Here is a 17,080-nt window from a genome sequence, read left to right as displayed (position 1 = left end):
GTTGTCACAGTTACAAGATTTGTCCTGGATGACACAAAACAAATCAACATAGAACAACAAAAAAAAAAAAAGGAAAAAGCTTTTTATACTTAATTCATTATGGCTTTTTGCAACATGGCAAAATATTACAGCTTAAAGCAGACATCTCCTCACAGAGGAGAAAAGAATTTTGCAGTCAAATTAAAAGCGTAACAGGAAACAAGTAACATGCACACCCTCTGCTCTTTTTGGCCAAGATGACACTGAAGCCTAACAGAATCTGGGGAGATTTGTCATTTCAGTTATTCATCTGGATTAGAGGACTGAGGTTTTATCAGAATTGATTTGGGCCCATTCATAAATATTTACTGTTAAAGAAAGCAAGACTGCAAAACACTTGATTTAAAAATTTAACTCAGGAATTTAAAACCAAATCATGTGCCCAAGTCCTGGAAAGAAACATAAGGAATGAAAACAAAGTATAACTTAATCTTCATTTATTTCTGGTTTTCTTCTTTCTTCCCATCATCTCTGTGAAGAACAGGGAGAGGATGAGCCTCTGTGTTGAAGACCCAGTGTTCAAATGGAAGAAGATCATCCTCAGAAAACAGCAAATACAGGTACCTGGCAAGAGAAAAAAGCAGGAAATGCAACCACATCAGGCAAGTGAAACTACAATAGCTTTCAGGAAAACACATAATAATTTATATTTCATTTACTGGGTTATTAAACATCCTGTTGAAATGGCATGACTGTTTTTTTCTGGTCTTTGCAACCTTTTCTTGCACAGCAGAAAAAAACAAAGAAGTGAAGAGATCAAGACAAAACATCCTTTATCTCATTAAAAACTTAGGAGATGGTGATAGATAACAAAAGCTTTTGGTTTTCCCTCTTAACAGGCCCTACAAGCTTTCCACAGAAGTTGACTTATTTTTCTTTTTCTATAGTTTTATAATGAAAAGTATGCAATATAAGCCTGATAAGTTCTCTGTCTAGGCAATTTGTTTCGTTAGTTGGCATATATAATTGGATACTATCAGAGATAGGAGATGCAATTTCTCAACAAAGACTATTAAGTACCTTTATCAGAAGTAAAGATAATTTCCAGAAGTCAGGGAATTTAGTTTATTGATTTTTTTGGGGGGGGGGAATAAAAAAGGCAATTTGGCTTTCTGTCACTTAAGCAAAGCTCTGCTATTTCACTCAGATTTTGTTATGTGAATGTCAAGGGTACTAATGATAAATACTTCTGTGTAAAGATGACACATAGAACTACTTCACATTAATGAAAGACAACTTTCTTAACTTACTTGAGTGTCTCTGAAAGGAAGAAACTTTGCTGCACATCATCATGGCTTTCATGATTGCTATAAACATCTCTAATGCCAGAATAGCCACCGTCCACTCTGCAGTGTTTTTCCAGTGCCTGAAGCAGGGGAAGGAAAAACCAAAACAATGGTATTAATGAAATCAATCATCTGTCGGTTTTGATTTGTCTGATAATAAAACTAGCCAAAACCAATTGTCACAATTTTTTTTTATAAAGAGATGAAAAATAGATAAAGCTGCAGATAGAAAACTGTTTAAAAAAAGACATAGGCACAAGTGTCCAATTTTACATTTAGAAAGAGAAGTAAGATGATAAATGAATAAGAGAAATGAATGCAAACCAGAAGGAAAGATATATGGATTTTCACTTCTTTTCTTTTTCCTCCTTTTAGCAGGAGTACCAACAGCCTCTCTCTCCCAAGCTTGTCTATCAGCCTTTGGAGCTCATGCTACATATACCTTTCTTGGTCAGATTTTAGTACTTAAAATGATTGTCAAAGAAAATGGAGAGTTGCCTTTCCTTTTTTGAAGGGACTTGCAGGAGGTAAGGAGAAGACTGGTCTTTAGCATGGTATTCAATTCTGTGCAAGTAATTTGGTTTCTCTTTGCAATCATTTGATTTTTCAATGGGGAACCACCAATACTTGGCTGTGACTGAATTTCTTTCCTGCAGTAGTTGTATTTTTCTTTGTTACCTTTCTGAAAAAGCTTTGTCCCTTACACAGGAGTAGATGCAAAGCTGGTATGAGGCAGGACTTAACGTGTTTTAGCTGTAACAATACCAATGTGTTTGTCTCTAATTAGTTTCCAAACTCTGTATTCAGTTAAAAGGTGTAAAACAGATGACTGATTCCTATTTCACAATAAAAAGGAGTACACAGGCCACCTAAAAATACAATTTCTTTTCTGCCCACAGGAATATCTGATATTTTGATGGAGCTTTATAACTTTGACGGAGAAAAAAGATCAGATGAAGAATGTGTAGAAAAGGGCAAAAAATATGTGCCCAGTGCTGGAACTGTAGAAGGTATTTATAGTTAGACTATTTGACAAACTTTGTTTCTTTTCTTTAGTTTAGACAGGTGTTTGCATTAGAAAGGTGGTACCCATTTGCCTGTGTATGAGCCATAACTTCTTTAAATACATTGCTATCCAATACCTTGAATATTAGTTCTCTCAACACTACTTAGTTTAAAAATATTAATTAATCTTCTTTTTTTTCTTTTTAACTGACCTATTCAGTAAGGCTGTGAGTATTCCTAGCCTCTTAATTTTTCTTATTCTGTTTTATAACTCCTCTCTGGTATCATGCAGTATAATAAACGAGTTAAGAAAATCTAAGACGATTATATTTAAAACAACTCATTATTAAAAAACAAATCCAGAAAATGCTTTTTAACCCTAAATAGCTTCTCATAATGAAAATGATAACGATGGTGGATTACTACATTCACTCAGGACCACACTACTCTGAAACATGATATTTGCTGTAGAGATGGTAGAGCAATAACTTTCAGGCAGAAATACCTGGAGCTTTATCCAACCTTCAACAGAGAGACAGAAGTCAACTAGTTTTTCAGTTTCTGAAGTTACTACAAATATCACTGAAGTGAGTACAGGATTTTATTTAGGCAAAAACGCTGCATTTCAAACCACACTTGGCAAAAAGCTATGAAAAGACAGAAGATATGTCTAAACCAAGCAAAGAGACAGAAAAAGCATTTTCTGATGAGAGACGGGACTAAAAGTCACTAATAACTACTGAAGTATCCATCACCTTCATCTGCTCTAAAGACTGTCTAAAATCTGTGTTTTGCTGGGAGTAGATATCCTAAATGTCCTTGGTTTTGCTGGAGTCCCTGTAGCTGTCTGCACAGATTTAGCTTGCATGTCAGGCTCTCCACAGTTTTCACTGGAGACTAAGTTGCCTCTTGTATATTTAAAAGGAATTTTTCTCCAGCAGAGATCCTTTAAAATATAACAGACCTATTTGTCTTTTCTTATGTGTCTTTAGGTTCTTTCATTTTCCTGGACACTTTTACTAAGTGACAAATATACTTAAGTTTAAACAAGTAATTTCCCCTGGCTGGTACTCCTTCCCTCTTGTCTACTTCAACCTGCAGTGAATTCAAAATGCTGAATCTGTGTCTGGATTTTCAATGTCAAACACAAACTGTGTTTGCCAAGGTACAGCAGAAGGAGAACTTAAGCACTAAGGCTTTAAGCAAGGAAATACCTACATTCTAAATGGGGCAAGGTAAAATACCAACATATTGCATTGCTGTTTATGTTCTCTATCATGTAGTTAGAGCCTTCTTTAGGAGTTCACTGTAGGGAGACACCATAAAGGTACCTGAACACACTGCTGTGATGTAAACTGAGGGATAATTTGCACCATGTTAGCTACCTGCTGGTATCTACTTGATACAAAAATGAAGCATCTTATCCCTCAAAGCTACTTTCCACATGACTAAAGGAACAGTACATTCACCTGCAGCACTAGTAGGATAAAAAGGCTCTTGGTTGTCACCCTCCTTAACTGGCAGCAATGACCTTTTGTGCCCTTACCTGCAGTTTCAGAGTACAGTGGTGCTCACAGGGACAGGGGCAGTGGTGGGTGGGAAGAAACAATCAAACACCTTTTAAATTAGCAGTTCTCAGAAAATTGAGGGTGGATGAGATCAGTTATGCTGGAGTAATGGAAAACATCAAGCATGGGGAAAAGTGGCTGACAGTCTCAAACTGCCATAAAGGGGAGAAAACAAAGGAAGTGCTACGAATTTAAAATATGTGCCACATTCATAATGCAGAAAGGGAGGCTTTCATGAGCTAAGCTGATAAAACCTTACTGACTCAGTAACAGTGGATATTGCTGGTGGTCATAACTGCATTTTCTCCAGCTGCTGAAGCACATACAAAATGATCTTGGACTCAAAGCAGCAAAGCAAGTTCACAAAGAGAAAAGGGAGAGGCTATAGCATATTTTTAGTCTATAAAAGTTAGAGAAACAATTAATAGAGTTGTCAGGGAGTTTAGAAGTCATGTCTCTAGAGCAGCCTCCTTTTCTACTACAAGGGCACTGGGAAACAGACCTAATGAGTTCTTATTCCCAGAGTCATGAGTTGAAAATGTACATGGAACACCTGAAGAACAACTTTTTTTTGGGTAAAAACCAAATGATCTGATTGCTCCCAGAGTCTTTTTTCTTGTTTCACTCTCAGGTTCCACTTTGTGCAACAAGTTCTGGAAATTAAACCTACCACCTTCAGTGGTTGGGGACTTCCCCAAGGACAGAAAGGGTGCAGTGACAGGCTCTCTTGGGTAAAAATAAGGAGCAAGAGGGAGCAGAATTTATGAAATAATTATAGTAAACTATCACGACATGTGCTTGAACAAAAACATCAGTATCAGGTGGAGCTGCAGGGCTATAAACATCAAGGGGGAAGAGGAAAAGATAAAAATATTTAAAACCTACAACTGACTGTATAATTTCTGTGAAGCTGCAAGATTTGTTTTTGGCAAACACACAACTGCAGATCAGGACAGTGGAAGATGGGCCTGTGCAGAATGGGACCATCTGGGTCTCCCACACATGGGCTGCAATCCACTACATTAAAGCCAGACGAGAGTAACCACAAGAATGTTAAACAAGGAACACATGGGGAGTGCTAAGAAGGTAAACAAGTGTACAAACTTGAAAGAAACACAAACAAACCGAACCAACAGGGTAAAGAATAATAATAAGGAAAACATTTTAATTGTTTATAGCAATGTTATCAGTGTGGGCAGCAACAATGAGTCAGGAAAAACATCTCCTGGAGAAGGAACAGTTGGCATTGCTGAAGCCTGGTGAGATGACTTTCATAAACAGCCATTGTAAATATGCCAATTATAATCTGCCTGGGAAGATTCCAGTAGTAAAATGTGTGCCTATGGGTGGTGTTAGCAAAGAAGAAAGTAAGGAAACAGCACTCTAAATTAGAGGTTTTAAAAAAACAATTGCTCTGCAATCATTAACTGAGAAGCATATTGTTTCAGGACCACAGTGCCAACACCTGAGGGAGGCAAATATAATGCCTAAATAACTACTGTCTACCTAGCTGAATAGAGTGCTCACAGTGCTCGACATCATTTGTGGTACATTGAGTATCTCACACAGTGAATACTGAATACATTTACAGAGCTTGGTTGCTGCTGAGGGCATCAGGTACAGAATCATAGCCCAGTAACAGCTCCCTAGCAGGGTCCTTCAGGGATGAGAAACTGTAGGACACAAGTCTACATGTTCTACCCTTAGTATTGAACAAAAAGCAGTGTAGGTCCCTCCAGGAAAGTTGCAATCATAGGCTCCTAGAAGCAAGAGATGTTGGGTAACCTGACAGGACATTTTTTAAACCCTGGAAAGCAGTAACTGCACAAGAGAGGCTGCTGTGAACAAAATACTGCACAGAGTTTCGTTTTCTTCCCCTATCCCTTGAGCCCCTCCTTTTTCTTAAGTATACAGAACCACAAAAATAGTGTTCTTCAGCTTTCTCTATTTCCCACCAGATCTCAGATAATTTAGCAAGGGCCACATCATCAGGGTGAGAAGAAAGTGAACTCTAGAAGTGTAATAAGGACCCATACCTGGAGGATGAAACATGATAAATCCAAAGGCTTTCATCCCTAACAGTAAGAGTGATTAATCACTGAAATAAGGGAAACAATGGATTTGGCAAGCCAATTTTTGCAGTACAGACTAGCTGCCCTCTTGGAAGGATTATGCTGGACAAACACAAATAGGTAGGTTCAGCATGACTGGTTGAAGCTCAAAAGCTATTGGGCAGGGGAATTTAAGTCTAGAAGAGATTGCTGTTGTTTATGGAGTTTTGTCCAGGTGACCTATGCTGTTTGAAAGTGACACGTTATTTAAATGTTTGGTACTACCTAATACTTCATCCTGGCCCTCATCACCTTGATTAAAAGTATTTAAGGCAGAGAAATCACAAGGCATTTTTTCTATTATACAGTACCAGCAGTATTTGGTTTTGTCAAAATTTAGTCCATCTATTCAGTAAATGATTCTCTGGAAATCTGAATTGATATTACTGATTTAAAATAAATATTTACTCTCCAACTGCTAAACAATATCCAGATATCATTCAATAGCTCACTTAAGATATTAGGATTTAACAAGAAAGAAGTCCAATAGAACATTACCTCAACAGCTTCCCAGCCCCACTGCCTGTACTTTGGATCATGAGTGAGTCTCCACATGTACATGTAGGTCTCTATGACTTCTGGTCGTAGGATGTAGTATTTTTCATTTTGTCTTGTAGCAATGGCCTCAACACCACCATCAAATCTGAAGGCTTCTGGTCCCAGTTTCATGCCTAGCCAATATAAAAACACAAGTTAAAATAAAGGCATTAGAAAAAGTTTCCAATTATGTAACCTCCCAAATCAAGTAGTCTTTCAATGGCTGAAAACCAGCACAACTTAAAAGGTATATAATTCATGAAAGATATCACAGCCCCTTCTGTTTTTAGTATTTTGTAAACAATTCACAGTAGGAGAGAGTTGTTCTTCCCCAATGCCTTAAACAGCAGTTACAGTTTGAACAGTGATGCTAACATTTGCATTCTGGAAGGCTTCATGTAACCAGCAACATGTGAAATTTTGCTTATAAGATGAGGATATTTACTTTTCTATATCAAACTGGAAAATACACTCTGGGACCTGAAATGCTGCCAGGATTATTTCTATAAGAAGATGAAAGAAATTTCCTGCAAAAAAATCCACTTTCTTTGTGCAATTCTACTGTTTGCAGCATTGTACCAACAGAACTGAATGTAACTTTTTTGTGCATAAAATATGATAAATAGCTATACTGATGCACAAATGAACAGAGTCTTCCTCTTATTTGTATTCAGCCACACAGAAATTGGCATAGTGAAAAAAAGCTGTTATGTTAATTACTACAGTGAGGAGATACAATTTGGGTATACAGAAATTATTTACAAAACAGAACAGCCATTTTTAAAGTTACTCTTAAAGCAAAGCAGTGTTTGCTCAGAAAGGACAAACAGTTCTCACTGTGCTACAGTTTTCATTGAGCATTATGCAAAAATCCCAACTGCTGCCTTCACAAAGTCAAGCTGGGAAGGTAAACTCTGCAGAACAGTACTCACCTGTGCGATCATAGGATTCGTGGCAGGTCCTAGCAATTTCAGCACCAAGCTCGATGTGATGGCCTGTCTTGTCACTGGGTGCTCCATCTGCTCCCAGGGCAAACATGCCCCCAGCAAAGCAAGTGAGATGTCCCATCTTGTGCTCAAGCAATCCACCCTTCCACTCAGCGATGTACATCAGCCCCCCACTGGATTTTCGAATGAGGTGGGTCTCTATGGCCTGCAAAAGCACATGATTTCAAAGCCAAGGTACCATTTGGTAAAGTGTGAAGGACAAAGTTGTTTGGTATGTTGGTTGGTTTTGTTCCGTATTGTCTTTGCTTATAAAATGAACTGGATAAAATGAGCACAGCCTCAAAGAGCAGCCAAACCAATGCAGATTAGCATACATCAGTAATGATGACTCATTTTGCTACAACTTTGAGCAATTTACATGGCACATTTTATTAAAATATTGGAAAGACCTACAAAATGCAATTCAATTTTCAGATTATTTTATTTCTTTCTCTTCCCACTTTGAGCAGTTTCAGGTAATTTTGCTTTTAATAGTGATTAGCCATCACTTCAGCTTCTATATTTCCCATTTGAATTCTGACTTAAAGGATGTAGTTATTGATATAATTTCATGTAAATTATATGCAGACATAACTCATATTCAAAACACTTGACTCAGTGCATGCACTGAATGATATTAGGCCTCTAAGTCCAGATGGCATTCTCAAAGTCCAATGAGTTTCCCCTTCCAGACTGAAATCCTCTAGTTATCAATCAAGAGTAGAGTGTCACTGAGATTTCTGGGGAAAAAAAAATAACCCAAAGCAGAATAAAAATATAGAAATTTAGAGAGAATTAGAAGTTGCTGCTGTTAGCAATGTATGGTCACTGATCGCAAAATCCAGGAAAGTAACCTTCCCTTGTGGGAGGAACAGAGTTAAAACAACAGAGGAGATGCAGAAGAGCCCATTAATTAGAAGCCCACACAGAAAGTAAGCTATTGCTCTTTAAAGGGTGGCACAGGAGACAAACACTGCTGTGCACAGCACTGCTCTGGTTGTTCTACTGAAATCATGACATCCAGAAACAGTACTCAACGTGTATCATACAAGAGAAGAAAACATTAATAAAGTATCAGTGAAACTATTAACAAAAAAGGCAGGATTGTAAAAAAAGTGTTAGAAAGTAGTGACTGTAGTTACTTCTTCCCATTTAAACATTTGTAAAGCATGAAAAATCTTCTCTAAGCTAGAAGCATCAGCAGAATAGTTGTACGATTTTTATGTACTGAGTAGTTTTTTGTGCCAAGAATGTCACATTGAAAGCTACACTTTCTTTTACACTGATATTAGTGCAAAGCACTTAGTAAGGATATTTTCTGCCCAGATCCAGAGCCACTATTACCTGAGAAAACTCCTCCATCCCTTTATTTCCCTCTTGATTGTATGTTTTTGGCACTAGGGACCTACTGGAAAGCATACCTAAATTTTAAAGCAGCAGTAAATAATGAACATTCCTGTCCTTTAAACAAATCCTGCATAATTTAATCTATAAAAAGAAGAATTAGATATTAAAGGGAAGAGGTGAGAAAAGACACAACAATTGTGGGAAATAGCTTTCTGACTACTCAGTCATTCTGAAAAACAAGCTACCTAAAACCAAGTTCAGAAAGGAAAAACTTTAATGACTTAAACCTTTCAGCATAGTATCTCCCATCTCACCAAATCAACAACTGGCAAACAGGTGATAACTCTACTGGGCACTTAGCTGTTGGGTCACAGTGTATTTTAAAAATGAACAAGTATACAAATAGATTGATGACTAAATTTACCTACATTGCATTTTTTAGAAAATAATTACTGAAAGACAGAATGAAGTATTACTGTACTTGACAGAAATACAGGCAATGATGCACTTTTGAACTATAGTAACTAGACCAGAGTTGATTCTTGCAGTATGAAAATTGATTTTGTGATACCAATTAGTCTTTGCGAGTTTTTTCCACTCCTCTGGCTCAAGATTAAAGTTCAGGCTGAGAAATGATTACTTCCACTTGGGAAATTTTGAAATTATTCTAACAAACTGGTGTTAAGAAACTAAGAAACGGATGCTGATTGATGCCAAGAATGTCACAAAATAAAAATATATTTCCAATTTAAGCATTCAGGTTTGGTAAATCAAATCATCTCAGTTTTATAAATGGGTCCTATTAAGAATTAGTACATATGTCTATTAAAAGTTATTTTTATTATGTAAGCATCTTATTTAAGCTATTTTAATTAGGCATTTATTTGATATATTACAGACTCTCAGATTGCCTTGTCATACACTTTGTACCATCATGGGTTCCTGAGTGCTGGATAATACCTGTACCAATGTCTGTGCCTTTACTAATGCCATCTTAGGTCACTAACCATTTCTAGCTAGACAGGAAATCTGAAGTTTATCAGTAGGATGGAAAGGTAGGGTCACAATCCCATGGGGTAGTGCTACTTGCTATCTGCAGTGCTGAGGGTACAGTTCTGGCAGGGAAATCAAGTGAGTAAAAAAAGTTATTATAAAAGAAGAATAGGTAGTATTCTTCTTTCTCTTTGTCACCTATAGGTGACAAAGATCCACCCAAGTGAAAAGCTCTGGTGGTATAACTACTTTTGAATTTCATACTTAAAATCAATTTACTTGTATTTTGATACAATTATGTACTCACTTAAAGGGACACATTTATTTGAATTGCAGCTCTATTACAACATGCTCCCCACCTGTCTGTAGATCAGGTGGAAGGATGGAGCACCTCTTCTATGAGGAAAGGCTGAGAGAATTGGGTTTGCTCAGCCTGGAGGAGAGAGAGAAGGCTTTGGGGTCACCTAATTGCAACCTTCCAGTACCTGAAGGAGCCGATAAGAAAATGGAGAAAGACTTTTTACAAGAGCATGTAGTGACAGAATAAGGGGAAATGGATTCAAACTAAAAAAAGAGTAAGTTTAGATTAAATAAATACTTTCCTGTGAGGTTGGTGAGGCACTGGAACAGGCTGCCCACGCAAGCGGTGGATGCTCCATCCCTGGAAGTGTTCAAAGCCAGGTTGGAGGGGGCTTTGAGCAACCTGGCCTAGTGGAAGCTGTCCCTGCCTATGGAGGTGTTGGAAGTAGATGATGTTTAAGGTCCCTTCCAACCCAAACCATGCTATGACTCTATGATTCTATGATATTTAGCACTACAGAGATCATTATTTCCTCTTACTGTAATGAGTGTTCTCAATATAAACCCATATACAGTATCTGAAAATAATCAAAAAAGCTAGAAGAATGCAGTCTTTGACTAGCTGAAAATACATTACTGATGGATAATTGTTTGGAGCTGGTGCATTTTTTCTTTTAAGTAAATGGAAATTAGATTTTATCCCAGAATGTATTTCTGCAATTCAAATCAGAATTTGTTTCTTTCCATCAAGGTAAGGTAGAGAGACTGTGCAATCTAAAAGGCTGGAAAGAGAAAAAGTGGCTATAAATATATGTTGCCAAAAGAAGCAATAGCAGATGCTACCTGGGAGTGACCAAAACAACAACAACAACCACCAAAAAATCCCAAACAAAAAAAAAAAAAAAAGAAGACAAACTGATATTAGTGGACAACAAAGGAAAGAAATGAAACTATAGGAAAAGAAGGTGATTCTTCCCCCCTACTCTGCTCTCATGAGACCCCACCCGGAATACTGCACACAGTTCTGGTGTCCTCAGCATAAGAAGGACATGGAACTGTTGGAGCCAGTCCAGAGGAGGCCACAAAGTTGGTAAGAGAACAGTTGATATCAGGACAGGCTAAGGAAATTGGGGCTGTTCAGCCTGGAGAAGAGAAGACTGTGGAGACCTCATAGCAACTTTTCAGTATCTGAAGGGCCTACAAGAGAGCCAGAGAGGGACTGTTTGTTATGAACTGCAGTGACAGGAAAAGGGGTAACAGGTTCAAACTGAAGGAGGGGAAGTTTAGGTTAGATATTAGAAAAAAGTTTTTTACTATAAACGTGGTGAGACACTGGCACAGGCTGCCCCAACCCTGGCAGTGTTCAGAGCCAGGCTGGATGAGGCCTTGAGTAACCTGGTCTAGTGAGGAGGTGTCCCTGCCCATGGCAGGGAGGGTTGGCACTGGATGATCTCTAAGATCCATTCCAACCCTTAAATTTTACGATTCTATGATTTTCCAGATATCTAAAGAAATACATTTATTACATGTAAAGCTGTTATGGCATACAGTTTGCCATGTACCCATAAACTCTTAGTCAGACTTTTACAGCTGATACAGTTCCTGGCAGTTTTGCTTTTTGAGCTTTTATGTAAGGCTCTGCTAACAGACCTCACTGCAGTAAAGCCTTTAGCTAAATTACTTTTTTATCCATCTTCTAAGAAATTATTCCTTCACTACAACAAATGTATAAATGCTTGAGCACTCAATTAGAAACACTCACAGTCTCTTGTACAGTTTGACTTGTGACTCAAGTGCTCCTACTGGCATCTTTCTCCTGAGTTTGCATGTTAAAATTATACCCTTGCCTATCTGTCATGGTAAATGAGATATTAGGAATTGTTTCAACTGCAGGACTGTAGATTGCATGTGTGTGTAATCTCTGCCACTGACAGCATAAAAGGCAAACTCTTCAGATTTTCCCAACCTGATTTCCTTCCCTTCCTGCCTTCTTTGTTGAGGCAGTATGTTTTGTGCTCTCTGCTTATCAGCCAGTTCCTCATACTGTCAGTTCTTACCCTTGTGAAATGAAGCACAACTGGACCCTCCTAAAAATACCCATTTTCCTTCATTCAGTTCTTCACTCTTTTAAGCTTTTCACACAGCTTAAATGGTGCCTTCACCACCCCCTTCCTCCATATTAGACTTGATTTTTTGATTGGGAAGTCCTTAGTTTACCCTTTGAGTTGCTTAGAAAATTGAACTGGATTGTTACTAAAGAAACACAGAAGATGCAGAACTGAAGCATCTCACTGTTCAAATGAGTTAAAAAAACCCAATCAAAGAGATTATTTTTAATAATGGATATTCTCTTGGTGGATTATGCTGACAGGTAATAAAAACACTAACAGAGATGCCTACAGAGGGTTCTCAGGAAAAATGTTCTGCCCCTCGAGGTGGCTCAATTCAAAAATAAACACATGCCACAAAAATGTTAACTCTGCCAAAGGAGAAGAGATAACAAATTACAAACCTCAAATTGCAATGTAATCCTGCAGTTCTACCACCTCTAGCACTTCGGCATTTTATCTCTCCTTTTACAATAACTTCTTAATTATGATTAATGTGTTTCAATGATTAATGCTGTTTTAACAAAAACCAGGTGTTTCATTTCCCACCTCAAGATGTCACTGTAGCTGGAGATAAAACTGTCTTGTAAGACCGTTACATATTTCCCTACCTTAATAAATCTGAAACTTTAAAAATATGATTCTAGTTCTAATTTTCAAGGGTTTATAATGTTTGGTTTGGGGATAATTAGAACTCTGCGGGTGTCTTCACAACAAAGCACTATAAATTATCTAGTTCAAACTTTTAATATATTTTTCTTCCCCTAGGAATTTTCATAAACAGTATTTTGACAATTTGAAGCAATAGTATGAAAGAGAATTATACCACGTGATATTTCCAGTAATTCAAAGATGCATAATGTCTATTGCTTACTTATTTATTTTAATATTTACAGCTTGCACCAATACATTTTATTGCTTTGAAACAGCACACAGCAAGCAGGTCAGGGTTATTGTGGGTTTGCATGCTGTGAGTTTCTAAGTCTGTTTTCTTGACTTTGTTATTTCCCTTATGTTTTCTCTGTCGAGTTGATCTAATGCAATAGATACTTCTCCTCGTCAACTTTCCTAATTAATCAAATTTATCCTTTATCCAAAATTCCAGTGAGTTTCTCATGAAAAGTTTATAGCTGGAATAGGAAGTTCAAGCCCTTGTTACAATTAATTTAAATACTTCTGACCAAGTGAAGTGGCATCTTATCCTGAGGTCCTCACTGCTCACTAAACGGAGCTTTAAAAATCTAAACTGAAACCTGAACACAGCAGGACTTTTATTTGTTTAAACACAACATACAAGAAACACTTTGAAAGCATTAATGCACTTACTGCTTTTTGGACTCAAGAAGTGTTATGCAGACACTTCAATGTGCAATGAAATATGAATGCTTATAATGGAGATGCCTAAATTTTTACAATGGAAATATTGGCAAACATTTAAGTACTGTGATACCTATTCATCTGAGCACTAAAAAGATGATTAAGTTCTAGGGGAAAGCTGACAATTTACTTTTGCCTGAAAATCATTATTTTTTTTCCCCTGTATAGATCTATTAGTGTCTCTAAGAGCACCAAAGCCCTAGCACTAAATGTGCTTAATGCTGTCTGTTACCAGAAGGCTAAATTTAGTCACATTCTTAAAACAGTATTAATGGTCTGGCATGAATCAAATCAAGTCACTCTCAAAATGTTACATTATATATTTTCTGAATATTCTAAAATAAATATTGCTCACAACAAGCTTTTTTTGTTCTCAGGCATGGGAAAACAGCATGAGTAGCAAGGACATGGCTGCTCTGACAACAAAAGCAAAACCACAAGCAAAAAATGGACAATTTCTCTCTAGACTTTTCCAGTTAAAATCCCCCTTAAAATCTTCTAACAACATTATAGCTTGCTGCTTCTCCTGACAGTTCGACATTTTAAAAAATACTTTCTAGAGTCCAACATGTAAGACAGTAATAATTATTAACAATATAAAAATATGCAGAAGCCTGTCTAGCCTTGATGCTTTCTGCAAGCAGTTGTAGAGAGCCTCAAAACTGTTGAGTGGGGAATAGAGCGAAAAGAATAAGAAGGAGCAGTGAGAGCTCTGGACGTTGTCATCTGCTCAGTGTAATGAATCTTGTGTTCCCACACAACACAGCTCCACTATCGCTACATGCAGAACACCAGTGCAGCTGGGTGATACATATTTCAAACACCACAGCTGACAAAACTTGTAAATAAACTGCCTGTTGATTAATTGTATACATTTAAGTAACCTACACCAAAAGAAAACCCCAAAACAAAGTATGCAGTGGGAGTGCTGTGTCCCCTCAACCGTATCCTTCTCAGATGGGCTCCTCTTGCACCCTGCCTGCCCTGTTTATGTATTTTCTTCAGTGCCAAGAAGGGCTCAAGTACTGAATGTTCAATTCATTAACATACTTTTTGCTTTACCCAGTATGACAAACTACTGTAATTAAGTTGTTGCAGTTCTGTCATTGTCCACATCAATTATGTAGTTTCCAAGATCACCACAATCACAAAGCAAACCACTTCAAGCAACTTAATGGCAAGTGCAATCAGCCCAGAGCAGCCACCAGACTGTCACCACAGTTAAACACACCCTCATGGAGCTCCAGAGATGAAAAGGGCCTATCTGCCAATATCATGTTTTCAGTTTGCTAACAACACTTTGTTCTCTTCCTTGTTTCAATGAGAAAGAAGTCTACATGGATTTGTTTTATTTATCTGAAAGGCTGAAATCAACAGCTCTGAAAAATATTCACTACTTAATGCTGACAATTAAATATACCCAAAAAACCCCCGAAACAAAATCAAAGCTTCCTTTGACACTGTACAAACCGAGTATATCAAAGCTACTCTCCAAAGTTAGCAATGTGCCAAAAAAAGTTATAAAATATTCAAAAGTGATTCTATACATTTTCTGTCTGAATTCTCAAAATCCTGAGGCCAAAAATAACTTTTTCTCGTTTTGATATCCAGAGAAGATTGTGGTACTCCTTAATCATACAACCAAGCCTAGCAGCAAGCTGACAGTCAGGAATGCTGCAGCTGTGGCACGACTACACAGTACCTATTCTTTGGGCCATTTCCATTATTTTTGCTTCCATGTGCTAGGTTCTCCAGGGATCACTAGTTTTCTTGTTATAATCTCCTGAGCAGTTGTTACCCAGTAACAAAAAGTAAACAATCTAAATATTTAAAAGTAAACTACTCAAGGTAAAACTGCAGGGAGCAACAGCTTGACCTGACACGACAAGGCTACCATAGGCTACACAGAACTGAGCTGCTTGGGAAGCCCTTTTTCCTGTGAAGTTCTTCTGGGATGAGTTACTGTTCTATAGGCTATAAAGCCTTTAGATATGCCACTTCTCTAGAAATACATTGAGAAAGGAACAAAGGCAGCATCAGAGAGAGAATAATTATATAAGATGCAGAGACTGCAGCAATGGCCATAAATAAATGTAATTGGAAAACTTAGAAAAGATACCTGACCATCAGATATCAAGTGTGAGACAACCTATTCAGAGGAGTAGTGGGAAAACTGCCCTTCAGCTTAGAAAATGAGGGCTTACACATTCAAGAGGGGAGGAATTGATGCAGTAGCTTGTGACACTGCTGCTGCTAGACAAGATACAAGTGAACCCACAAGGTCCATTTTTGCTCTAAACTACAATGTCTGCTTATTAAACCCACTCAATTGTGTCTCAGGGATCAGCTTGTCAACTGAGAACAATAGGATGATTCCTGTCCTGGATGCTTGCAAAGACTGATAGACTATACTATCAGCAGTTACATCCTAAAAATATGGCTGAAGGCTGAATACATATGTTTTGTAACTAAATGTTGCATGCTATACATTGAAACCAGTTTAAGATCTCTTCCTGTATCGTGTGAAATAGGACATTGTATGTATTGCTTTTCAAAAGAGAAAAAACCTTACGTTAAAATTACATTCACTTGCCCTTTGGTGTGAATTGTAGAATTTACGTATCCCTCTGATGGCCTTTTACATTCATATTATGCTCTGGTATTCAAAACAAGACTCTCTCTGTCCCTTTTCCCATTAGAAATAAACTCTCTAAATGGCCTCAGCCAAATATGCATCTTACTCATGGCAAGCAGAAGAAGTTTCTAAATCTATCTTGACATCTTAGTTATTGCTTTTAACTGAAGCCACTATACAATCTATAGGTGATACAAAAATTCTAATAGAAAGAACTCTTTGTTTTTAATATGATTTACAGAACAATATGAGAAATAACCCCAAAGCTGGATCTAAATATGTTTCAGCTTTTCACAGGGAACTGTATAACTCACCATATATTTTTATTTGTTGTTTCTGGATAGCAGAAGATATTGAATTAGGCATCAAACCTTCACATCACTCTTTCAGAATTTGGTGGGTATGTGCTGGACTGAGCAGCCAGGAATAATCATGCTGTTCCCTTTGGCATAGTCTTAAAAAGATTCTGAAAGTGTCAGGGGAAATTTATCTAAGAAAATATGAAGCAGACTCGGAATGCCCAAACCATGTAGGCTTAGTCATAAAGAAAGACTGCAGCTTGTGCAGACACTTAAATTAGCTTTAATTTAGATAAGTAATGGATCGATAGCAATAAAGCCAATACCAGGATGGATTTCAAATCAGGCTAGTTACTCCAGTGAAGAACCTGGCATCTCAGTGGGGCCCAAACCTTCTGCAATTGCTGTGAGAGTGCAACTTTGCCTCTGTTACAACACCAAGCTGCAGCTCCACATGCTGCATGAACACTTCCAGCTTTGATACAGATG

General features: G+C 37.5%; 1 protein-coding gene across 1 annotated transcript in view; it reads right to left on the bottom strand.

Annotated features, from left to right (window-relative positions):
• Positions 1-376: 376 nt before the first annotated feature.
• The window catches only part of LOC103800771 (mannosyl-oligosaccharide 1,2-alpha-mannosidase IA), a gene marked incomplete at its 5' end in the record, with an annotated part of 57,909 nt that continues 41,205 nt past the window's right edge, over positions 377-17,080 (bottom strand). Inside the window, 4 exons of the mRNA XM_009073154.1 lie at positions 377-603; positions 1,290-1,405; positions 6,508-6,680; positions 7,479-7,698. Coding sequence (XP_009071402.1) covers positions 477-603; positions 1,290-1,405; positions 6,508-6,680; positions 7,479-7,698 — 636 coding nt within the window. The remainder of the gene's footprint in view (positions 604-1,289; positions 1,406-6,507; positions 6,681-7,478; positions 7,699-17,080) is intronic.

Source organism: Acanthisitta chloris, unplaced genomic scaffold (genome assembly GCF_000695815.1).
Source record: "Acanthisitta chloris isolate BGI_N310 unplaced genomic scaffold, ASM69581v1 scaffold16214, whole genome shotgun sequence".
Lineage (NCBI taxonomy): Eukaryota > Metazoa > Chordata > Aves > Passeriformes > Acanthisittidae > Acanthisitta > Acanthisitta chloris.
Note: the sequence above shows the minus strand (reverse complement) of the source record. Positions and strands in the feature narration are given on the sequence as shown.